This window comes from Nicotiana tabacum, chromosome 16 (assembly GCF_000715075.1).
Source record: "Nicotiana tabacum cultivar K326 chromosome 16, ASM71507v2, whole genome shotgun sequence".
In the NCBI taxonomy this organism is placed as follows: domain Eukaryota; kingdom Viridiplantae; phylum Streptophyta; class Magnoliopsida; order Solanales; family Solanaceae; genus Nicotiana; species Nicotiana tabacum.
In genome coordinates this window covers 98,529,800-98,557,392 of record NC_134095.1, presented here as the reverse complement: position 1 = coordinate 98,557,392, position 27,593 = coordinate 98,529,800, and the positions used below count along the sequence as shown (strand labels likewise).

At 36.9% G+C, this 27,593-nt stretch overlaps 1 protein-coding gene across 1 annotated transcript; it reads right to left on the bottom strand.

The window, feature by feature from the left end:
- Positions 1 to 21,730: 21,730 nt before the first annotated feature.
- Positions 21,731 to 22,282, bottom strand: LOC142170333 (uncharacterized). Its single transcript, XM_075232224.1, has one exon. It carries the CDS (start codon positions 22,280 to 22,282, stop codon positions 21,731 to 21,733), a length of 552 nt encoding a protein of 183 aa, XP_075088325.1.
- Between the last annotated feature and the right edge of the window lie 5,311 nt (positions 22,283 to 27,593).

The window sequence follows — 27,593 nt, the reverse complement described above, 5'->3', positions numbered from 1 at the left end:
TAACCACCCTTATACACCCTTGTATAATTTAAGACCAATAAGATTAACTTCTTATCATCTCAAAGATAATCTTTTCTTAGACGTCGACTAACTTATGGCATGAACCAACATACATGAATATGGGTTATAACACTGGCATCGCCAACTTCACAATCTTAGCGTGACAATCAAGCATACCATGACATGGAGACAACAAATCCACGTCGAAATCAACCATGCTGAGCAACTAGAGATCAACTCTAGTCTCATATCTCCAAACAATCACTACACACGACTGATATACACGGTCCACAATAGAAGTATCACCCACTAGCATAGATACGTTAACAAATGAAACTAAGGACTCACGGGGCATATCCAGATAATGAGGAAAATAGGATGATACATACAAAAATGTGGAACCTGGGTCAAATAATATAGAGGAATCCCTATGGCATACTGAGACAACTCTTGTGATCACTGTATCTGAAGCAACAACATCTGGTCTAGCAGGAATAACATAGAATTGGGCTTGACCGCCACCTAATCGGCACCACCTCTAGGGCGACCTATAGATTCATAGGCCCTACCCCGAGCTGGCTGGGCGGGTGGTGAAGTAACTTGTGCGAAATTCATAGCCTGACTCCTCAGCTGCACTGGACCTCCCAAACGACGAGGACAATGCCTCCACATATGCCCAAACTCCACTCACTCGAAGCAACTCCCTGATATTGGTGGTGGGGACTGAAGGGAGCACCGAGCATTGGGATAATTTCTAGAAGGACCTAGCATAGATGAACCCTCAATCGATGAAGCACATGATGAACTATGAACTGGAAGGGCACTAAGAGATGACTGAACTTGATGAGAACTATATGAACCATGGTCGGATGATGCACCACGGTGAACTGGACGAGTAGTATGAGCATGCCTATAAGGACGACCCCTACTGTGGTAGAACTAATCGCCAAACGGAACACAACTGAAACCACCAGATCCACGAAGCCTCTTGGCCTCCGTCTCCTCATGATTCTGACTATGGACCATCTCTATCTGCCAAGAAATATCAACCACCTTGCCAAAAGTAGCACCAGATACCATCTCCCAAGTCATAAGAAACCGCAACTGATATGTTAGGCCATCAATGAACCTCATAACCCTCTCCTTATCAGTGGGAACCAACCAAATTGTGTGACTATCTAATTCAGAAAATCTCATCTCGTACTGGGTCACAGACATGCCCTCTTGACGTAACTGCTCAAACTTTTTGCACATCTCCTCCCTACGAGGGTGCAACATGAACTTCTCCAAGAAGAGGACTGAGAACTCCTACCATATAATTGGTGCTGCACCGACCGAGCTGCGCCTCTCATAAGACTCCTACCATTTTAAGGCAGCCCTAGTAAACCGAAAAGTAGTTAACGGGACCCCACTGGTCTCCAGAATACTCGCCGTGTGAAGAATCCGCTGGCACTTATCCATGAAACCTTGAGCATCCTCTGACTCAACCCCGCTAATTGATGGAGGCTGAAGCATCCCAAATCTCCCGAGCCTCCTCTACTCATCATCACTCATAACAAAAACCACCTGATCTTGAGCAGCTGCAACCGGCTGGGATGGTAGTACTCCCGGCGTTTATAGTCCTTGTATCACCTGCTCTGGAGTACGGGCGGTGAGAGTCAGAGTACCTCCCCCGTCCTGAGAAGTGGCTACTGCGGCCGAAACTAAGACCGCCTGAGCAAACCTAGTACACACAATCAAAATCTAAGCCAAGGCCTCCTAAAGGCTTGGAATTACAATGGGTACAGTTGGTGTTTGAGACGGTCCCACTTGCTGAAACGTATCTGGTACCTACTCTTGAATTGGAGCAACTGGTGGATCGGTAGGCGCTGCTCTAGCTGCTGTACGAGCTGCACCTCTACCCCTACCACGGCCCTTACCGTGACTTCACCCTCTCGCGGCCCTAGCTGGTGGTACTGGTGGTTTTCCATCCTATCCGGTATCACGTATCCTCACTATCTCTGAGAGAATAGAATAATAGAAGTTTAGTTACCGGAATCAATAAATTTGCACGACAAGAATACAAGAATTAAGTTTCATGAGGTTTCGGCAACCTCTCGAAGATAAGTACAAATGTCGCAATACCGATCGACAAGACTCTACTAAACCGGCTCATGACTCGTGAGACCTATATAACCTAGGCTCATATAAAAACCAGGATAGAAACCCAAAACTCAACGCGGAAGTTCCCAAAAACATTATGGTGTCATAGAGTACATGAGCATGTATACAGCACAAATCTGGAAAATATTGTCTATGATAGTCTGAAACTAAATATAATAAGTGAAAAGATAGCGAAGGAGAGACAAGGTCTGTGAAACGCAGGGTAGCTACCTTAAAATCTCCAAACGATCAATTGTGCAAACGAATCAACACCCACCGTGTCTGGAAACATCTGGATCTGAATATGAAGTGCAGGGTGTAGTGTGAGTACAACCAACTCAGTAAATAACAAAACTAAATAAAGGGATGAAAGTAGTGATGAGCTTCATAGTTATAGTTCAATTATAGTAATTTCAACATAGGAAGGTAGGCATGCTATCAAGTTCGACAATTTAGGCTTAAACAGTTAATTAATGTCAAGTTCAAGTGAAACAGGATATAATATCTCTTAGAAATTACAAGACGATAATATATGACAACCGAAGTGCAACAATAATGTAAATCAAATGCATCCTCTAAGAGCAACAGTAACTCAGTTCTCCCATTCACTCCAACCTCACAATCACTCATTCCTCACGGTCACATATTCCTCTCAGTCACTCGACACTCACACTTAGTAGGTACCTGTGCTCAGTGGGGTGTGTACAGACTCCGGAGGGGCTCCTTCAGCCTAAGCGCTATAACAAGCCAATCATGGTATAAATCAATAAAACATGCTCGGCGTGCAACTCGATCCTATAAATATCCTTACAATTAGGCCCTCGACCTCAATCAGTCATCAACCCTCCCAATCTCTCGGGCTCTCAGTAATTGTGAAAATAAGCCCAACAGGAAATGATATAATGTATTAACAAATAACTATAGACTCTGAGATATAATATACAAGTAAAACTAAGATTGAGTACAAAACAACAATGTAGCAGATAATTTAACATGTACGCGACCTGTGAGGCTCCTTACAGTACCAACACATGGCCTAAACATGATTTCTAACATGATTTGAAGCTCAATTTCTACATCACATAAAGAATATATGGATAACAATAGATTGTTCAACTATACAGTTCGAGGGAATGAGCCAAGTCACAGTTCCTATTGTGCACGCCCACACGCGCGCCACCTAGCATATGAGTCACCTCAACATCAATCACAAGACACATAGAATGGGATTTCATACCCTAAGAACCAAATTTAGAACTGTTACTTACCTCAATCCGAGCAAATATCTACTCCAAATCACCTTTGCCTCGCAAATCGGCCTTCAAACGCCTCGAATCTAGCCATAAGCAATTCGATATAATCAACACGGGCTAAAGGAATCAATCCCATAAGAAAATACGAAGTTATTAATCAAAAGCAAAAAATAGACTCAAAAGCTGACCTTCGGGCCCACGCCTCAAAATCCAATAAAATACACAAAACTTGAAAGGCCATTCAACCACGAGTCCAATCATACTAAATTTGCAAAAAATCCGACACCAAATCGTCACCCAAATCACCAAGTCCAACTCTCCAAATCCCTAGCCTCAAACTCCCAAATTTAACCTTAAATACCCACAAAATCGGTGGGAAATTCCATGGGGAAACGAGATGATTGATTAAAAAAATGAGAACATGGGACTTACCTCAAGAAACCCCTCGAAAATCCTCTTAAGAATCGCCCAATCTCGAGCTTGAAATGTTCAAAATGAGGAAAAATCGCGAACCCTTGAATTTAAACATTCTGCCTAGCCTTTTTGCTTCTGCGGCCAATTTAGCCGCTTCTGTGGCACCACTTCTTTGGTCCACCATCCGCATCTGCGGAACTCACCAATGCTGACAAACCTCTTCTGTGGTCACATATCCCGATTTTGCGGGTGTGCATCTGCGCAAATTGTTCACTTCTGCGAACCATCCTCCCCAAAATCACTTTTGCTTCTGCTATCCTCCATGCGCAGGTGCAAGTCCGCATCAGTGGATTTCCTTCCGCACCATTTCAGCTCCAACCAACCTCACTTCTACGCCACTCCAGTTGCACCTGCGGCATCGCACCTACGGCCAACCCCTCGAAAGTGCTATCACACTAGAAGACTTACAGTTCAGCAATGCATTAAGTCCCATTTTTGATCCGTTAACCATCTGAAATCAACCTGAGGCCCCTAGGACCTCAACCAAACACACCGACATGTCCTAAAACACGATATGAACTCAGTCAAGCCCTCAAATCACATCAAAAAACATCCAAACACAAATCGCACCCCAATTCAAGCCTATTGAAGCTAAGCAATTCCAACTTCTACAAACGACGCCGAAAACATATCAAATAACGTCTGATTGATCTCAAATTTTGCACACAAGTCAAAAATAACACCACGGACCTATTCGAACTTCCAGAACTCCAGTCCGACCCCGATATCAAAAATTCCACTCCCGGTAAAACTTTTTATAAATCCAACTTTTCCCATTTCAAACCTAATTCAATTACGGACCTCCAAATCATAATTCAGACGCTCTCCTAAGTCCAAAATCACCCAAGAGAGCTAACAGAAGCATTACAACTCCATTCCGGAGTCGTTTACACATAAGTCAACATCCGATCAACCATTTCAACTTAAGCTTTTGACCTTGAGACTAAGTGTCTCAATTTATTCCGAAATCCCTGTGGACCTGAACCGACTAAGCCGGCAAGTCACATAATAGCTATAAATAACAAAATGAGCAGTAAATGGGGGAACATGGTTCCATCTCTTGGAACAACCGATCAGGTCGTTACATGGATTAGTCAAAAACTTATTTTACATTAGTATCATGTACAAGCAGGGATATTACAAGTGTATCATTGTGAGGAATCATCAAGCTGTCAGTATCTTCTTCGTCAAATGTTATGTTGTTGCCAACTAAGACTTGGCAAACTCGCATTCTGTGACTGATAGTAACTTTTGTTGTCTATTTCGTGGCTTGTATGTTACTTCATTGACCTCGTCTCCTCCAGTTATGATGTTGAATGTTCTCTTTGGTGATGGAGGTTTTGGGGGCTCTTGTCTATTCTTCATATATGATTGTCTCCATTTATCACTTAACATATCGGTAAGATAGCCTTTCTTCAAGAAATGTTCGACCTCTGTTTGCAATACCCTTCAATTTGTTGTTCTATGTCCATGATCATTATAAAACTCACACAAAAAATATGGGTTTCTTTTGTTCGGATCTGATCTCATTTCTTTCGGCCATCGCACCTTATCACCCATACCTCTTAAAAAACCACCAATTTGGAGGTGCTAATGTTAAATCTAGAATCCCTATTATTGCTTGTGTACTGGAATCATGGCTTTGGACATCCCACTCCTTTTTGAACCTGGATGAAGAACTAGCATCTTTACGTCTTGATCTTGAATCAAACCGTGCATCCTCCGATTTAGATTTAGAGTCTCGCACCGCAGATTCCATGTATGGATCGTACCTATTTTACCGGACCTTCTCTCTAATTTTGAGCATCTCGAACCTGGTCTTTCTTCAAGCCTTAGGCGTGTAACCATATCTTCTTCTATCCGTACCTTCGTATTGTATCTATTGTACATGTCGTTCCAAGTTGTTGTAGGGAATTCTCGCAAACTTTCTTTCAACCTCCTCGTGGATTCTGAACTTTTCTCATTTAAGTTGTTCATGAATGCCATAGCCTCCTAGTTATCAGGTACTTACAGCAACATTATCCTCTCTCGTTGGAATCTATCTACGAATTCCCTGAGTAATTTTGTACTCCCTTGTTTAATATTAAAGATGTCTTCCATCCTTTTTTTAACTTTTTGAGCCCTCGCATGCGCTTTTATGAATGAATCTGCTAGCTCAGCAAAAGAATCAATAGAGTTTGCAGGTAGGATGGAATACCATGTTAACCCTCCTTTTGTGAGTGTTTTCACCAAATGTTTAACCAAAACTGATTCGATCTCTTGCTTGGTTAAATTATTGCCTTTTATGTCGATAATGAATGTGGTTACGTGATCTTGAGGGCCTGTCGGTCCATCATATTTGGGATTATTAGTCATATTAAACTTTTGGGGAATTGTCAAAGGTGTTGCACTTGGCTTCTAGGGTTATTGTGAATATTTGTCCATATCCACACATTTGATTATGGGAGGCACGCTAGGTATTTGCTCTATACTCTCGTTTTGGTCCTTCACCCGCTTCTGCAAAGTTAGCACTAAACTTTGTAAATTAGAATTATTCGGTGTACCTGACCCTCTATTGCGAGATTCATTGGGCATTTCTCCACTTCCACGGTTATCAAGCAAGAACGAGGGTTCTCCAAAGTAGTCGTATTAACTGGCGGAGGAGTTTGCACTGCGTTGGGTAATCATCTGACAAAAGCCTGTCGTGCATTGTTCGCGTGTTCTGCAATCAATTGTTTTAAAGCATTCTGCTCCACAATTTGGTCATCTCCATGTTGACCATCAGTGTGCGAAGCAGACCTTTCAGGTGAACTTTCGCGGGATTGCTAAGGGGATCCCGTAGGTATGTGATGTGGAGTTCTACCTTGTTGGTTTAGCTGGTAATTCTCGTTAGCGGTTGACATATTTGATCATCAAAGATGAAGTTTAGAAAGTGAACAAATTATCAGATTTTTGATAAAGAAATTAATTTGTTTAACACAAAAATAAATTTTGTTGTCAAAGTCAAAATCAAGAAGAAATCGGGTTACTGATAAATAAGATTTACTTCACTTTCCTAGTAATTTGAATAATAAAGCAGAATGAAAATAATTGACAAGGAATAAAAATACGAAATAGATTGATAATTACTCCCCAAATTGAGGTTAGAACTTTTTGAATAAAGTAAAGAATGATTGCATATATTTTCAATAATCATCCGATGCCATTACAAATAAGGACTAAGTACTTATGTATGAGTATACAATTATAACGGTTTCCATACTTAATTTGGGTTGATTAATATAATTAATTGCCTTGATTACCCGTTTCTATATATAATCACAACAAAAGCATTTATGACTGAGGATTCCCCGTAACCATAATTATATGTCGATTTTCCTTCCTTATTTAAGATAGATTTGTGCACCTTCCTTCTTTAATATTTTTTATGCATTCTGCCCATATTTTTCTTTTTTCCATGTGTCAGAGCCGGCTTTTTTCCTAGAAATATTTTGAGGGTGTTTCTTTTGTGCCTTCTTGAATTTTTTAATTCAATGCCACATGTCATTGTTATACCCCGCAATATTACGATGACGTTACGCTTCACAGTATTAAGTTACGACGATGTTGCACCCTGTAGTATTGTACGTTGAATTTGCCTTAAGGTAATTGACATCAGTCCAAGTAAAAGATTATTTGGAGATTATAAGGATTAAGCTATTTCTCAAGTGATTAGTAAATTCATAAAGGTGAAAGGGAGATCAAGTCTAAGAAAATGAATTTTGTCAAAGTTTGGCATTTTGGGATAAAATACGGCCCAAGCTAAAATACCCCGTATTTATGGACTAGTGCCATACAAGGTACTACATGGCCATGATTGTAAGGTATACAAGATATGTTAAAAGAGAGTAATATTTAATTAAGCTGAGACAAATTTTAAATTATGCGGGTAATAGATTAATTACCGGGTAACAAAATATTACCCGGTTAACTAATAGTTGGATAAATTAAAATCACCACCTCCAAGGAAGAACGTGGCAGCCCCGCCATTTAGCATAAGGTGAGTCATTATCTAAGTTTGACATGTGCCAAAAGCATAAAGTCTTGTCAAGACTTTGTTTTAAAGCTTTATGAATCAAAAAGAGAGATATAAAACATTGTCACTTAGGATAAAGCATAAACATTTTTTGCATTCTATTAAGGAAAAACATAAGCATTTTCAAGTCATCCAAACGTTCAAACCTCACCCCTAACATAAAGCGAAACTTCGATTTTTAAATTAAATCTTTGGGTCTAAGTTCAATCCACGAAGGTTTCCAAAGGGATAATTATACAGAGTTGTTCCTTCTCAAGGTATGTTAAGGTTGTCCCTTCTTTCTCTTGGCATGATCCATACAATACGAACGAAACGTGCAAATGCACAAATTTCATAAATGACTCTATTAATAGAAGTATTAAAGATATCTATGTTCTTGAATTTCCATGTGTCATAATATTTTATCATCTGTTCATGGGTCTCAGAAAAATATGAAAGTTGAAAAGAGTTTACTTTATGATATTACTCAAAGGCAAAATGGTCTTATGAAGCTCCGAAAGATTTTATTATTGTACTTTTCATGCATTGCATTCATGTGCATTGACCCATGACCAGATGGCGTTATATATGCATATATATGTATGTATATATATGTATATGGGCTATGGGAAAGGTTACGGCGTTATATACGCACCACCACCTGATCAGCTGGTATATGATGATGATGTTGCCTACAGTGGCTGAAATATTCAAATGGCATTATATATGCGTATATATGTATGTATTCAAATGGCGTTATATACGCATATATATGTATGTATATATATGTATATGGGATATGGGAAATGTTATGGCGTTATATACGCACCATTACCTGATCAGTTGGTATATGATGATGATTTTGCCTATAGTGGTCGATATGATATGATGGGATGCCCTCAGAGGCTGATGATGTTATGAAACATGTACCTATGCACGACATGACATTCCTACGCATATGCATGACGCTAAAAGTGATTTATGATTTACAAAAGTTATTCAGACTTACAGGTTGATTCATTTACTCTATATGTCTTTCATGTCTCTTATGTATTTATTTATGTGCCTTACATACTCAGTACATTATTCGTACTGACATCCCTTTTTCCTGGGGACGCTGCGTTTTATGCCCGCGGGTCCCGATAGACAGGTCGAGAGCCCTCCATGTAGACTATCCGCTCAGCGAAAGATGTTGGTGTGCTCCATTTGCTTCGGAGTTGCTTGTTTGGTTAGTAAGAGTTAGACGTATATTGTTTGGTATGGCGGGACTCTGTCTCAACTTTATGATATTTATGTATTCTTAGAGGCTTGTAGACATATGTAGTGTACGTGGAAGATTGTACGGCCTTGTCGGCCTATGTTTTGAGTTTATAAATGATTATGTTGGCCTATCAGGCCTGTATGTCACGTGTATATGACATGTATATGACATGTATATGATGATGTAATAAGAAAGATATGTTACATTGGTAATCGGTTGAGTAAGGTACCGGGTGCCCGTCACGGCCCATCAGTTTGGGTCGTGACAAAAGTGGTATCAGAGCAGTTCTGTCCTGGGGAATCTACAAGCCGTGTCTAGTAAAGTTTTGTTTATGGGTGTGTCGTGCACCACACTTATAAGCAGGAGGCTACCGGGCATTTAAGACTGTCACTCTTTCTTTTTACTCTAGACCGTGTGGTAGAGCTCACTTATAAGAATTCAAGTCCCGAGTTTCAATTTTTTTTATAATAAAATGATGCCTACGTTCAGAAGGATGATCGATATCAGATATAATGTTAAAGTGTTGAATTAGAGGAACTCGACTTTGTATCATGCTTGTGATAAGTAAATATGAGATCTTCTTCAGATCATGTGCGTACTGAAAGGAGCATTAAGGCAAGAATGCCTATCCACCTTTATGGTGAAAGACATTGAGAGATTAAGAAGATAAATAATAGTTTTAACAAGCAAAAGAAGCAATATGAAGAAGGGTACGAGGCGCCCAGTTAATGAAGGTTAACAACGTTTATAATTGAGGCAGAGGAACATAAGTTTTTGAGTTATATTCAACAGTAATAGAGGTATGTACAATTGGTCACACCCATTGCAGTTATGCCTTGTGGGGGCTAATAGGTATAGTTAAGATAAGGATGGGATATCAAGATCCGGCTGGGGTTAGAGTAACCCAAATTGGTAAATGGATTACTTTCATTTGTTGGCATTTCCGAAGGGTATTACAAATGTGCCAATAGATCTTCTTGTGAGATACCCAGATGGTGCACCCTAAAAAAAATATTACGATTAGATGTGAATACTAGCATTCAGAAGATAGGCACTGAAAGCCTAGATGGGATAAATATTACCTTAAGCGTGGCTCTCATCCCTAGTAGAGCGAGGATGTTGAGCAACCCAAAGAGCCATTGGATGGAGCAAAGGGAAGCTAAAAGTGAAAGAATGTCGTATTGAAGTTTTCACAAGAAAAGGGATATGCAGAAATATTAGCAGAGTAATAAGAAGAGAGATAAGAAAGCATTATGAATAAGGTGTGATACATGGATGAAAATGGTAGAGTGTTACAGAACCTATAGTCAAATGAAGGAAGAGACGAAAGGTTATGGGCCTTAAGACAACGAAAGAGTATAGGCCATAAGGTTATATCCTCATTTCGAGAAATAAGTCCGTGACTCTAACGCGACTACCAGAGGGGAGAGTTAATCCCCAAAGTAATAGAAATCAGTATGGACTGGTACACAAGATAAACTAAAATATGAATTAGGGTCTGAATGATTGGAAAGTACTTGGCATCATGGGAATTTCAGATTTCATTCTAGCAGTAATAGAATGGACCACAAAAGGAGATTCACGATGAATTCAGAGAATAGTCATTCAGGGAGACGCCTCTCTAGAGCAAGCAATATGAGCAAAGTTAAGCTTAAGAGACTGTATGTGCTAGTTACGGTAAGTGTCACCCTCGCGAGTAAGGGAATTTGTCATCCTTGGTACAGAAGAATTGCCGCAAGGCGAGTAAGGGTCATTGATGTTGAGAAATGATGCCAATGATGAAGAGGTAAAACATCTATAGGTAGATCCTCGTGGCTTCAGCTTTTAGTACAACCCTAAAAGGGGGAATATGGAATAACGTGGCTTTAAGCCAGAATTAAGTGGTTCGTGACTATGGAATGGTAATGGAAGAACGCGATAAATGAAAGAGGAATGAGATGGAACTTACCCAAATATTACAGATACGCTATGATTCAAGAATATTGTGCAAGCACAACGTCAAGGAGAGGAAGTAAAGGTTCCTGGCTGAGCTGTTATTAATAAATAGGGAGCCAGTGCAAGACATAAATTAAAACAAAGTAAATATCCCAAGAAAGATTACGAGGAATATTGATACGAGAATGGGCCAACGGGTAGTTAGTAATTGGTCAGGAAGATCCCAGTTATGGCTAAACAGGAGGTTACAGATGAGTCATCAGATCGTGTAAGAAAAACATAGTAGAAACTAACATGGAGAATTCAGCCTCGTAATAATATCATTATAATACTTGAGATATATTCAAATAGGAGTCGGGGTAATTGAAGGTACCGTATGAGTGTTGCGTTGATAAAAGAAAGTGCCACTGGGAAGGCAATCAAAATATCAATTCAAAAGAAATCCTACAAGCACAAGGGCACGGAGGTAAGAAACTACAGATAGTTATAGGCAAGGAAGGACATCAAAAGGTCTATAATAAGCTCACAGCTTTACGAGGGTCAAGGGTTCTCCCTAAGTACTACAACGAAAGACTAGCTGAGGAAATAAGGAAGAAGGCTTCAACTTAAGCACAACGACCTAAATAGGAAATGGTCGTGTAACAACAGTCTCACAACAACATTATAAGTACTCCAAAGGAAAGTGGCACTTACTGTGACTAATGAACGGGAAGTAAAATTAAAAGTAATATTTGAGATCATATGAGTTGCACGAAAACTCTGGCATGCGTGAGCACTAGGATAAGCTATGTATAGACACAACAAGGGGGCATAAAGACCAGGAAATGTAACAGCTTACATTGAAAGAAATCTAAGATGGAACGAAAGAATTATTCGATCAATGATCCAGAGTTAGTACGATATGGATACACTCAAGATTTTGGAGCATTATCCAGGCAGCATATTTGTTGACAATCATACAACCATAGAAGACTCTGATATAAGTTAAAAAGAAAGAATTGAGCACAGGGCATAGACAAAAGATTGAATTGTTAGAAGAATGTGTCATGGATATTCCGTAATGCCCATGAAAAGCTAAGGTAATAACTGATACCGTGAGCCATAGATCGGAAGATAGCTTAAGCCTACGTAAAGGCTTATCAGAAGGAAGAGGAAACTAAAGAATTACATCACCCAAGTAAATCAGGAGTCTGATTATTGGACCTAGAAAAAAATTATAGAAGTTGTGCTTGAGAACGTGATAGAATCACTCTTAATATCAGATGTTCTAGAGAAATAACACAACAACCATAATCTATAATGGCTCTACAAGGAAGACAGTTAGAAGAAGTTCCAGCCTCATAAGAAGTCAGTATGAAGATCCCACCGGATTGTGTATATACCAGAGGTGCGAGTATTATAATAGAACCTAAAGTTATGGACATGAATTACACCTAGGTGGAAGGGAGGTCAGGAAAGAGATAGAAGATACGATGCGAGATTTTAAAGTAAGTAAGGTAAAGGTGAATAAAGTACGAGATACTCAAAGGCAGAATATGTGAATAGTTCATACTTCGGATAGAAGGTTAGAAGTGTTGAGATTCAATATCCAGGAATGATAGCGGCATCGTTAGTAACATACCTTCCAACCTATGGTCTATGTATCGATAATCTTAACTAAGAGAGTAAAGAAGAATTAAAGACGATGTGATGTCTCGCTTGATGTTCCAAATGACATAAGGAAATCTATGATGTAGGCAAGTTGAAAGGTTGCAAGTAATATAAATAGAGATGTGTAGGTCAAAGGTTATTGTATGGTGAAGCGACAAGGTTCTAGAAGACAGGAGCAAGGATAAGAATATGCGAATGGGAAAGTAACAAAATGGATAAGTCCTTAGAATTAAGCCCATGAAAACAATAAGAGCATATGATTTCTCTATGTTATACAACGCTTAGTGTAGCGTGAATGAACTCAAAGAAGTCAAAGACAAATGGTATTTAGAAAGAATGAAATGCTGACCCAGTAATAAAATCAGGGTATAGTTATCACAGATAAAGGATGAAGTTTGGGCCTTCGTTTGAATAATGATTTGAAAAAAAAAATAGAAGAAGAGGAGGAGAAAAAGATTTCGCGGACGACACAAAATTAAGATACCCCATAAGGTGAATCACATTGAGACACTATGAAATACGATTATGGGAATCACTTCAAATATTCCTCAATACAACGTAAGCCCTAGCGGTAAAGTATTACGTAAGATATTTCAAATTACTAATGGTATATTGTAGATCAATATTGAGGTGAATCAACAATGGATGGACAAAATCCACAAAGTATGAGATGAGATTAGGCCGTCATTTTAAAGATATGTAGTAGTGATGAAGCATTAAAGGACATAAATTTATACATATGGAATAAGCAACGAGAGTAAGCTGGGATTTGGTAACAGACCTCAGCAACGATAAATTAAAGAAAGAGTTATGGCAGTAAATTCATACGGATGGCCAAACGGACTGATGCGATGAGATATAGAAATATTCATAAATTCAACAAAGTATCGAGCAAAGGACTTCAATATACCTATAGACGCCCAGAGAGGCATCCTATTAAGCCTTGTATATGTTTACAAAGTATGGCCTAGAGATTGACTAAAAGCTAAAAGGAAAAAGGAAAAATGAATCGTATAAGCGCATTTACAAAGCCAGGGTCATACAGACTGCATGACAAGAGGTAGCAACGGTTGCGAGATTAGAAAGATTTCGACCACAAGTTATAATATGAGCAAAAAGACTAAAGGGGGGAATACCTTAGACTTTGGATTTATTCACAAAGAAACTGCTTAAATGGCAAGGAGAGTATTAAGGTATTCACAAGAGCTATAAGTTATGAAAATAATAAGAGCATCAGTCAACATTCGAGGACGAATGTTCCAAAGGGGGGAATAATGTTATACCCCGCAATATTACAATGATGTTACGCTTCACAGTATTAAGTTACGACGATGTTGCACTCTGTAGTATTGTGCATTGAATTTGTCGTAAGGTAATTGATATCAATCCAAGTAAAAGATTATTTGGAGATTATAAGGATTAGGCTATTTCACAAGTGATTAGTAAATTCATGAAGGTGAAAGAGGGAGCAATTCTAAGAAAACGAATTTTGTCAAAGTTTGGTATTTTGGGATAAAATACGACCCAAGCTAAAATAGCCCGTATTTATGGACTAGTGCCATACAAGGTACTACATGGCCATGATAGTAAGGTATAAAAGGTATGTTAAAAGAGAGCAGTATTTAATTAAGTTGACACAAATTTTAAATTATGCGGGTAATAGATTAATTATCGGGTAACAAAATATTACCCGGTTAACTAATAGGTGGATAAATTAAAATCACCCCCTCCAAGGAAGAACGTGGAAGCCCCGCCATTTAGCATAAGGTGAGTCATTATCTAAGTTTGACATGTGCCAAAAGCTTAAAGTCTTGTCAAGACTTTGTTTTAAAGCTTTATGAATCAAAAAGAGTGATATAAAACATTGTCACTTAGGATAAAGTATAAACATTTTTGGCATTCTGTTAAGCGAAAAACAAAAGCATTTTCAAGCCATCCAAACGTTCAAACCTCACCCCTAACATAAAGCGAAACTTCGATTCTTAAATTCAATTTTTCGGTCTAAGTTCAATCCACGAAGGTTTCCAACGGGATAATTATACAGAGTTGTTCCTTCTCCAGGTATGTTAAGGTTGTCCCTTCTTTCTCTTGACATGATCCATACAATACGAACGAAACGTGCAAATGCACAAATTCCATAAATGACTCTATTCATAGAAGTATTAAAGATATCTATGTTCTTGAATTTCCATGTGTCATAATATTTTATCATCTGTTCATGGGTCTCAGAAAAATATGAAAGTTGAAAAGAGTTTACTTTATGATATTACTCAAAGGCAAAATGGTCTTATGAAGCTCCGAAAGATTTTATTATTGTACTTTTCATGCATTGCATTCATGTGCATTGACCCATGACCAGATGGCGTTATATATGCATATATATGTATGTATATATATGTATATGGGCTATGGGAAAGGTTACGGCGTTATATACGCACCACCACCTGATCAGCTGGTATATGATGATGATGTTGCCTACAGTGGCTGAAATATTCAAATGGCGTTATATATGCGTATATATGTATGTATTCAAATGGCGTTATATACGCATATATAGGTATGTATATATATGTATATGGGATATGAGAAAGGTTATGGCGTTATATACGCACCACTACCTGATCAGCTGGTATACGATGATGATTTTGCCTACAGTGGCCGATATGATATGATGGGATGCCCTCAGAGACTGATGATGTTATGAAACATGTACCTATGCACGACATGACATTCCTACGCATATGCATGACACTAAAAGTGATTTATGATTTACAAAAGTTATTCAGACTTACAGGTTGAGTCATGTACTCTATATGTCTTCCATTTCTCTTATGTATTTATTTATGTGCCTTAAATACTCAGTACATTTTTCTTACTGACGTCCCTTTTGCCTGGGGACGCTTCGTTTCATGCCCCCAGGTCCTGATAGACAGGTCGAGAGCCCTCCATGTAGGCTATCAGCTCAGCGAAAGATGTTGGTGCGCTCTATTTGCTTCGGAGTTGCTTGTTTGATTAGTATGAGTTAGACGTATATTGTTTGGTATGGCGGGACTCTGTCTCGACCTTTATGATATTTATGTATTCTTAGAGGCTTGTAGACATATGTCGTGTACGTGGAAGATTGTACGGCCTTGTCGGCCTATGTTTGAGTTTATAAATGATTATGTTGGCCTATTAGGCCCGTATGTGACGTGTATATGACGTGTATATGATGATGTAATAAGAAAGATACGTTACATTGGTATTCGGTTGAGTAAGGTACCGGGTGCCCGTTGCGGCCCATCGGTTTGGGTCGTGACAGTCACTTTATTGATGATCCACATGTCATGTTTTTTTCCAATAATACAATAATTGCAAACACGAAATCTAAATTCCATCGTACAGTAATGATATCAATATTCACATTCTCCTACTTGATATCGTGATCGCAGCCATATAAATTGGGACATAGGAGACGATGGGAGTAATATAAATATTATAATAAATGAAGGAAAAAAAAGATTAAGACATCATTAAAAGAAACTCGGAAATCATCATTGTAGCTAAGAACAAACAACTCGAACTCCACAAAAACATACATTTCTCTCGCAATATATATGGGGCTTTTGATATCGTAAAAATAAAATTAGAGCCATTTAACTATTATTTTTTTCATTCTACTTTTTAAAAACTTTTTTAGCTTCATATGATGAAAGGCTTAGTTCGTGTTCTTTTTCTTTTCAATCTACTAAAGATATAATAGTGCTAAAAAAGATGCTTATGCTATGATTTATAGATAGGTCCCCTCTGAACTTCCTACACAGCAGTTCACATATCTACATCGTTTAATTATAAGCCAACAATTTAATTATGAGTTTAAGTCATTATATAGTAAACCAAAAAAGGAAAAAGAAAACAGATGAAACGATTAAGTCAAAGAGAAAAAGCATGGTGTGAAAGATTTTCAGAGAGATCAAAGTATACATAAATGGCACCAGGTAGCCTTGTAGCACCCATATTTAGAGCTGTCAAAATACGTCAATTCAGTCCAATCCAGGCCTCACGAGCCTTTAAATTTGATGGGTTAGGATGTGCTGCTTCATCGTTTGCATGAACCATAAAATGGCAAGTCCAACCAAGCCTTAATAGGGCGGCAGGCTAGGGCAGGCACGACCCTTCATTTTTTTAAAAGAAATTTATCTTTAACTTTTTTTTTTGTGCGTAACATGGTCCCTAAATCATGTAGATAACTTCTTTCGCATTATGTTCATACAAAAAGCTTGATATCTGACAATCAATCTCTTAATTAAAATATAATTTTTTTATTTCTAGTTTTTTTTGTATGTTTGATTAATCTTTTTTAATCCTTTCCGTTTCAATTTATTCAAGTTCATCAATTGTTACAATAAATTTACATGATGAGATCTTTTGATTTGTTATAAAATATAACCCAAAATAATAATATAGAACAAGCAAAAACAAACTAAGAGATATAGAGAGAAAGAGAGGAAGAGAGATTCTAATTTCTTCTTCAATTGTGTGTATTTTCCTATCTATTACAAGGCCTTTATATAGACATAAAAAGTGAAAAAAAATATGTCATGGAATATGTCATTGAACATACAAAATATGTCATTGAATATGTCATTAAGCATTTGAGATGAAGATCATGGAAGAAGAGTAGACATCCACCATAATGTGATATTTATCATAACACTCCCCCTTGGATGTCCAAAGATAATGTGCCTCGTTAAAACCTTACTAGGAAAAAACCATATGGGAAAAAAATCCTAGTGAAGGAAAAAGAGTACACATGATTAGAAATACGCCCTTTTATTGCCTCGTTAAAAACCTTATAAGGAAAACTCATTGGGACAAAACCTTGTAAGGGAAAAAGAGTACAATGCGTATTAACTCCCCCTGATGAGAGCATCAACTCATATCCTTGAGCCTTCGCATCCCAATTTTGTACACCAGTTTCATGAAGGTTGATGTTGGTAAAGATTTGGTGAACAAATCAGCCATATTATCACTTGAACGAATCTGTTGCACATTGATATCACCATTCTTTTGAAGACCATGTGTAAAAAATAACTTTGGTGAAATGTGCTTTGTCATATCTCCTTTTATGAATCCTCCCTTCAATTGGGCTATGCATGCTGCATTGTCTTCATACAAAATTGTGGGTAGTTTTTCACACTTCAAACCACATTTGTCTCGGATAAGATGTATTATAGACCTCAACCAAATACATTCTCGACTTGCTTCATGAATAGCAATTATCTCAGCATGATTAGAAGAAGTAGCCACGATTGATTGCTTAGTCGATCGCCAAGATATGGCAGTGCCGCCACATGTAAACACATAACTTATTTGAGATCGAGCCTTATGCGGGTCAGATAAATACCCAGCATCGGTATAACCAACAAGATCGGGATTGCAATTATTGTCATAAAATAAGCCCATATCGGTAGTCCCTTTTAGATATCGCAATATGTGTTTGATCCCATTCCAGTGTCTCCTTCTAGGAGCAGAGCTATATCTTTCCAAGACATTAACCGAAAAAGTTATGTCAGGCCTTGTAGTGTTAACAAGATACATTAGTGCACCAATTGCACTAAGATATGGTACTTCAGGATCAAGAAGCTCTTCATTCTTTTCTTGAGGTCGAAACGGATCATTATTCACATAAAGTGATCGAACAATCATCGGAGCACTTAATGGATGTGCTCCATCCATGTAAAACCGTTTCAATACCTTTTTAATGTAGGCAGATTGATGAACAAAAATCTCATTTGTCAAATGTTCAATTTGCAAACCGAGACATAATTTGTCTTTCCGAGATCTTTCATCTCGAATTCATTCTTTAAATAATCAATTGCCATTTGGAGTTCTGTAGGAGTTCCAATAAGGTTTATGTCATCGAAATATATGGCAAGTACAACAAATTCCGATGTTGTTTTCTTTATAAAAACACATGGACAAATGACATCATTTATATAACCCTCCTTTAATATTCTCACTAAGATGGTTATACCATATTCTTCCTGATTGCTTTAGACCATACAAAGATCTTTGCAATTTGATTGAAAATATTTCCCGAGACTTTGAATTCTGTGCGTTAGGCATTTTAAATCCCTCGGGAATTTTCATGTATATCTCATTATCAAGTGAGCCGTAAAGGTAGGTTGTAACTACATCCATTAAATGTATGTCAAGACTTTCATGGACAACAAAACTAATGAGATAACGGAATGTTATAGCATCCATAACAGGAGAATATCTCTCTTCATAATCGACACCAGGCCTTTGTGAAAATCCTTGTGCAACAAGGCATGTCTTATATCTTTGTACCTCATTTTTCTCATTCCTTTTGAGTACAAAGACCCATTTATAGCCAACAGGCTTAACACCATTAGGTGTTTGGACTACAAGCCTAAAAACTTCACGTTTTGCAAGTGAACTTAACTCTAATTGGATTGCTTCTTGCCATTTTGGCCAATCAAGTCTTTGTCGACATTCTCCAATAGATTAAGGTTCAAGATCCTCACTTTCTTGCATAATGCTAGATGCAACATTATATGCAATGATGTAATCCACCACTATATCCATTCGATTAAAATTCGTCTCAATATCAATTGGATTTATTGATAGTTCCTTATTTTCTTGAGTCTCAGGCTCATTGATTTCCTCATGAATCTCAAGATTGGTTAAATCGTGAATTTCATTATGAGACTCTTTCGTAGTGTCATCTTGATCATTTGTTTTTCTTTTTCTAGGATTTTGATCCTTAGAACCTAATGGCCTGCCACGTTTTAGGCGTGCTTTTGACTCATTATCTATGACACTAGAAGATTGTCCAATAGGGACATCAATACGGACTGGAATATTCTCTGCAGGGATATGTGATTTTGTTATCCTTTTCAGATCCGTAAATGCATCTGGCATTTGATTTGCTATTTTCTACAAATGGATAATCTTTTGCACCTCTGTGTCACAAATAGAGGCACGTGGATCAAGATGAGACAATGATGCATTTTTTCACAAAATTTCACGTTTGGTTTCACTAATTTCTCCCCCTAATTTTAGGAAAAATGCCTCATCGAATCGACAATCTGCAAAACGAGTAGTGAACTAATCTCCCGTTAATGTTTCAAGGTAGCGAATAATGGAGGGCGATTCAAACCCAACATATATCCCTAACCTTCTTTGGGGACCCATCTTGGTGCGATATGGGGGTGCTACATGCACATATACAATGCATCCAAAAATTCTTAGATGAGATATATTAGGTTCATGACCCGAAACTAATTGCAACGGGGAATATTTGTGATAATTTGTCGGTCTGAGACAAATTAGCATTGCTGCATGCAAAATGGCGTGGCCCCAAACAGAAGTGGCCAACTTTGTTTTCATGAGTAACGGTCTTTCTATCAATTGCAGATGTTTAATTAAAGACTCTGCAAGGCCATTTTGAGTGTGAACATGAGCTACAGGATATTCCACTTTTATCCCAATTGATAAGCAATAATCATTAAATGCTTGAGATGAAAACTCAGCAGCACTATCAAGTCTAATAGACTTAATTGGATTATCGGGAAATGGTGCTCGTAATCGGATTATTTGTGCCATTAATTTTGCAAACGTGAGGTTGCGAGATGACAATATGCACACATGAGACCATCTAAAAGATGCATCTATTAAGACCATAAAATATCTAAACGACCCACTAGGTGGGTGAATAGGTCCACAAATGTCCCCTTGTATACGTTCTAAAAACGCAGGGGACTCAATCCCAACCTTTGTTGGTGATGGTCTTATAATTAACTTGCCTTGATAACAAGAAGTGCAAGAAAATTCATTATTTAAAAGAATTTTCAAATTCTTTAATGGATGCCCATTTGAGTTTTCTATGATTCGTCTCATCATAATTGATCCAGGATGGCCCAATCGATCATGCCAAAGTACAAAAGTATTGTAAGCAGTAACCTTTTGGTTTAAGGTAGAATGTGCCTCAATTGCACTAATTTTTGTCCAATACAGGCCACAAGATAAAGATGGGAACTTCTCAATAATTCTTTTCTGGCCAGAGACATTCTTGGTAACGATGAGATATTCCATATTATTCTCATCTATTGTCTCAATATGAAATCCATTTCTGCGGATATCTTTAAAACTCAACAAGTTCCTCTTGAACTTGGAGGAGAACATTGCATTCTCTATGATAATTATTGTTCCCATAGGCAGAGTTATAGTAGCTCTTCCAGAGTCTTCAATTAGATTACTACTACCAGAAATTGTAGTAATATCTGCCTTACACATACTTAAATGAGGGAAATATTTCTTCTCTTTGAATATTGTTTGTGTCGTACATGAATCAATTAAGCAAATAGTTTTACAATTGAACTTTGATCCGAGTTTGCTTTGAAATATATCCATATTTTCTTCCTGTAGTTTGACATACAAAAGAAGTATATGAATAAATATTATTATTTTTAGAGAAAAATGGAAAAGAAATAAAGTTAAACCAATAATTGAATATAAGCCTTTAATGCATTTTCTAACAAATTCTAATTATTATACAAATAATACGCAAAAAATAATACAAGTACACATATGACTAATACAACTACAACAAATTTATTTACATGTATAAATTATTTGCATTTTCCTACACATTGTATGAAAAATAATTGATCCGTGTAAGAAAAGAATATACTCATAAAAAAATTGAGGGTGAAGTAACAAAAGTTGTTCTAGGGTGTTTGTAAACCTTTTCTTAAAGAGAATTAAAGCAACATAAAGAAAGTTAAATTTTTTAAAAGATCACTGCGACTAGAATACTAATTAATAGGATATTACTCCTTGTTTGTGAAATTTATAAAATTTCGGAAATAAAAATATTCTTAAGAACTACATAAGAAGAATTATAAAGTGAAATAAAAATTACAAGATGCTTATTCATTACATACTACGAGTAGCAAAGCATAAAAATTAAATTACTCAATCATCTCTAACCACAGATCCATCACCGATCAAGTGGTTTATTTTTTCATCAGGGTGCTCAAAAAAATCTGCCACATCCAAATGGGTGATGTCAAATTCATTGTCATAGACAAGATTGGCTTGAGGGCCTTTATTCTTCAGAGATGCTTTATAAAGCTCAACCAAATGTTTAGGTATGCGACAAATTTTTGCCCAATGCCCTTTTCCACCGCAACGATAGCATTTAGTTTCTGAACCCTCTATGTTTCGCTTCTCATCTTTCCCTTTCCATTTTTGGAAGTTATTTTTCGGTGGAGGATGATTAACACCAGGAAAATTTCTTCCTTGGATATGGCCATGACCACGACCACGAATATGACCACGATCTTTTCCACGATTAGCATAATGGGAATACACCACATCCTCTTTAGGCAATGGTGTAGACCCGGTGGGTCGATTTTCGTGATTTCTCATAAGAAATTCATTATTTCGTTCAGCCACAAGTAGAAGAGAAATCAACTGAGAGTACTTTGTGAAGCCTTTCTCTCGGTACTGCTGTTGCAAGACCATATTGGAGGCATAATACGTTGTAAACGTTTTTTCAAGAATATCATAGTCACTGATATTATCTCCACATAGTTTCAATTTTGAAGTAATTCTAAACATAGCAGAATTATATTCAGAAACAAACTTAAAGTCTTGGAGCCTAAGATGAGCCCAATCATATCGTGCTTGTGGAAGAGTGACCAACTTTAAGTTGTCATATCTTTCCTTTAAACTATTCCACAAAACAAGTGGATATTTCACTGTGTGATATTCAATTTTCAACCCTTCATCAAGGTGGTGATGCAAAAAAATCAAGGCCTTAGCACAGTCTTGGGTAGATGCTTTATCTCTATCTTTAATGGCGTCTCCAAGACCCATTGCATCTAAATGGATTTCAGCATCCAATACCCATGTCATATAGTTCTTGCCCGAAATTTCAAGGACAACGAACTTTCTTTTCATAATATCAGTCATAATGTAAAAAATACAAATTTGAGAAAAGTTATACCTTAATTTTCTCAAAGATCTTCTTGAGATGGTAGAGCCTCGTGTTGATAACGTGTTATAAAATATAACCCAAAATAACAATATAGAACAAGCAAAAACAAACTAAGAGATATAGAGAGAAAGAGAGGAAGAGAGATTCTTATTTCTTCTTCAATTGTGTGAATTTTCCTATCTATTACAAGGCCTTTATATAGGCATAAAAAGTGAAGAAAATATGTCATGGAATATGTCATTGAACATACAAAATATGTCATTGAATATGTCATTAAGCATTTAAGATGAAGATCATGAAAGAAGAGTAGACATCCACCATAATGTGATATTTATCGTAACATGATTTTTGTTTTAGATCATGAGCAGATTTCATTATCATAGGCCATAAATATTTTAAATTTAATAGAATTTGCTAGCTGTCATAGGTCAAACATTATTTTTCATTAATGTCACGAATGTAGTCATACATCGTCAATTTATAATTATTGATGCTAGAGCTCTATTTTAAAAGGTAGAATTGGGACTCGTCCGGTGCTCGCTCAGGGACGGTGCACTCGTAAAACGCCCCGGGGCTTATATGTGGGTCTTAGTTCCATGAGGCTTACACCTCGGCCATCGAGACATACGCCCGGAACATGCCCAACGCCCACCGTAGTAGGCTCACCTAATAGAAACTTTATGTAATTGTTTGTAACTAACCTTGTAAATCCTCAAAATTTCTTAATAAATCGTTGACTATTCAAAATTACTTTTTTCTTAATCATAAATCATTAAGTTGAGAATATTTTATGTTATAATTAAAATAAAAATTATTGCACGCTATTTATTAAGACTGCTATGATAGTAAACTTTAAATAAAACTTTCATTTAAAAAATATTTATTTATTAACTTTTGTTATGTCTTTATTGCATAATAGTCCATAATGTTTTTATAATTATTTTTTTAAATATTAGCTAGCACAACTATTTACAAATAATTAGTTATCATGGTATAGTATGGTGAATTATGTGTCACTTTATTAACTTGTTGAAACTAAAAAATAAATGATGCTAGAGAATTATATTTAAATTGTGAATTATGATTTTATATAAATTCTCTTTCAAATTGAAAGCATATTAAATAAAAGGAGTATTTTTAAAAAAGTATCAAATTATAATATCGAAATTCATTCAAGATTCATTACTCATTAAGAGATACATATAATATTTCGTATCGAATATATTACTTTTGATGTTTAAGTTGTAACGACATTGCAACTAATTTGCATATTATGATATATATGTCATACTTTTTGTATTATTCATAGTCGATAATTTACAAGTATTTTAAATAGATTAGTTGTTATAATTTTTTGATTTTAATGTAATTTTTATAACTATTTTTTATTTATACTATCTTAAAATTCTTGAAATTAGTAAAATTTAAAGATCTATGGGACTTACGCCCCATGTCTTATGGCTTACACCTTGCCTCGTCAGAGGTAAAACGCCCCGCCTCACGCCCCCGCTTTTTAAAACATTGTGCTAGACTAATAGACTTATGGTGTGTTTGGTATGAAGGAAAATGTTTTCCGAAAAATATTTTCCAATTTTTCCATGTTTGGTTGGCTTAAATGTTTTTGAAAATATTTTCCTCATAAACTCATTTTCCTCCAATTGGAGGAAAATATATTTCTTATCAAGAGAAGGGAAACAATTTCCAAAACTCTTTCTTAGCGGTTCAAAAGTTTATGAAATTTGTGGGTTCGGAAGGTTGTTGATTTGAAAGTTTATGGCTTCATGTTTATTATATATAAATTATTTATGAATACTCTTGAGAAGTCATTTTCGTTAATTTGCGTACCAAACACCGGAAAATGAATAAGATTACTACTTATTTTCCAAGAAAACATTTTCTTAGAAAATATTTTTTACGGAATATATTTTCCTTTATACCAAACACACCCTTAATTTAAATGCTGACAACTTCATTGAAATATAGAGTAATAAAGCAACACATAATATTTGTAACTATATATACAGTTAACTTTGGATCAACCAAGACTTCCACGCGAATCTTCACAATATTTTATAATAGATTATTACATAATATAAATGAGGAGGACAATATTAATTATTAAACTGATGAAATCATAAAATAACAATTACCCAACAACAATACATCATCAAGTCAAACTTGCTTATGATACTGTTATCTTAACAACTTTATCTTCATCTATAATTTGTATGCAATTTCAAACTCGCTTATGATACTGTTATCTTAACATCTTCATCTTCATCTATAATTTGTATGCAGTGTTATTTAGTTAATCATTCACAAATGTTAATTAAGCCAGAATTGATCATTGCCGTAGAAGAAAGGACAATGCCGGTTGAGGGGGATAGAGGCATGCATTAGTGACTTAGTGGCTGCCTGGCTGGTGTGTTTTTGGAAGGCAAATGAGCAATTTAGGGTTGGGCTTTTAGTGAACACTTTTGTGTCTCTCATCTATGGGGTAAACATACCCAAAAGCTCATATATATATATATATATATATATATATATATATATATATATATATATATGAATTATGGTTATTTTAGGCCTACGGACTGGCCCAGACCCAACCTTGATTAAGCCTCAGGCTTAGAGAGCTTACTTGAGTTAGATTTATAAGTCTTAATTAGGTTATTTTAGGCCTACGGACTGGCCCAGACCCAACCTTGATCAAGCCTCAGGCTTAGAGAGCTTACTTGGGTTAGATTTATAAGCCTCAATTTTAAATGGACTTAAAAAGTCTTCACCCAACCCTACTATAAGTAGCAGACTTGGTTGGGCTTGCCCCACAGACCAAGTTCATTTTGACAATTCTACTCTATTCAGATATATTCAGTTTTTAGAACTACTAGTTAAGCATTTGGTTACTTTCTAATGTACGTGGAAACGACTCAGATTGATTATCTTCTCTTTAGGAGGTGTGACAGAGGGTTGTGCAAGGATTGCAAGGTTATCCCGAGTGAAATCCTCGTGACACAGCACAGGTTCTTGGTGATGGACGTCGATATCATGATAAAGAGGAAAAGTGGTCTGCACAAGGACGGTCGAGGATCAGGTAAGGAGCCTTGACTAAGGATAAAACTCAGGAGTTGGAAGGGAGGTTATCGGCTATGGTAGCCTGGAGGAGGAGTGGGTACACGAGCGATATGTGGTCGACGATGGAAGGGAGGTGGTGAGAGAGGTGTTATAAGTCTCAACGGGATACTATGGCGAGCACAAAGGTGACTGATGGTAGAATGAAGTGTTCAAAGGTAAACTGGAAGCAAAGAAGGCGGCGTACCTGAAGTTAATAGGGAGCACATGCGAGGAGGAGAGAAAAGCGAACAAAGAGATGTATATGGTAGATAGGAAGGAGGCAAAGTTGGCGATCACAAAGGCTAAGACTTCAGACTTTGGTTGTTTGTACGAGGAACTAGGGGCCAAAGGTGAGGAGAAAAAGTTATTCCGACTGGCCAAGGCGAGAGAGAGGAAGACTCGAAATCGGAATCATGTGAGGTGCATCAAGGACGAGAATGGTAGAGTATTAATGGGAGAGACCCAGATTAAACAGAGATGGTAAACTTACTTTCATACACTTTTAAATGAAGAAGGGAATCAGATATTGTTCTAAGAGAGTTGGGACATTCTGAGAGTCACTGATAAATGGCCAAAAATGCATATTTTTTGGTGTACTTTCATCTCATAACTTTTGTGGTTACGGTAGGTTACATGATTTTTGTAGTGATTTATGTTCATTACGTGCATTCTTATGTGTAGGAGCAAGTTGGACGAAATATGAGCAAAAACAGTTGATTTGGGACCAAAAGACAAAAGAACGACTTTGCTCGCTCACTCTTGCATGCACACGAGAGAGTGAATGAGCTACTGAGGAAAATCTTCAAAACGAAAAAACAACGAAGTATAGCAAAAAGGCACGGAAGTGCACGAGAGAGCTAACCTCAAAAGGCTGTTTCGAAGTGGGCTTGTATTATTTTACCCCATGCTAATCCTATCCCATATAAATAGTCTTCATACTCACTCTTGTTGAAGAAAGAACGTGACTTGTGGGGGAGAACGTTTTTTGAGACATACATTAGACCAAGGGAGAGAACGGAGCCGCCGTGGAGGCCAAAATTCATTAGATTCCATCATTTTTCCATCAAACTTAGTATATTTACGGTTCTTTGGATGATTTGTTATTTTGCTACATGTCTTTGTGGAGCTAAACTTCACGTTATAGGGTTGTAGTTGACATGATTATTAACATTTATTAATTACATCTTCGTTAATTCGGATTATCATCTTATGGTTATTTCTTTAATTCTAGTTTTAACATGTGAACTGTAGTAGCTACCAATTCACCCTACTATCTATGCTATACTTGGGAAAGCCGTGTTTAGATTAGAGTAGAGTTAAAGAGAGCTTGTTTCTGAACCCATGGCTCGGGGAAAGATTTCACGGTTAGGATAGGAATATACTTAATAGTCTTGCTCAATTGAATAATGTATTATATTTGTTCATGATAGACTCAATATCATAGGAATATAGGATTGATATATTATGGACAAGCGAGTATTATTGTGAGAACATGTTATTCATATAAACGATCCGGTTAATGTGATTATTGAACTTAATATGAATTATAAACCAGCCACAACCCTAGAATCTTCCTCTCCTCTGAATTAAAACCTTAACATACACGTTTGCATTCTAGATAAATTAGTTGTTACTTGTTTAATTTCCGCAATAGTAGATTAATGGAAAAATATCACTCTTGATTAACTTGGATAATTAATTGATTATAGTTTGCTTTGTTAA

Bases quoted from the DNA above. Each gene is read 5' to 3' on its own strand.
- LOC142170333 (XM_075232224.1), bottom strand. From the start codon at position 22,282: ATGGTCTTGCAACAGCAGTACCGAGAGAAAGGCTTCACAAAGTACTCT.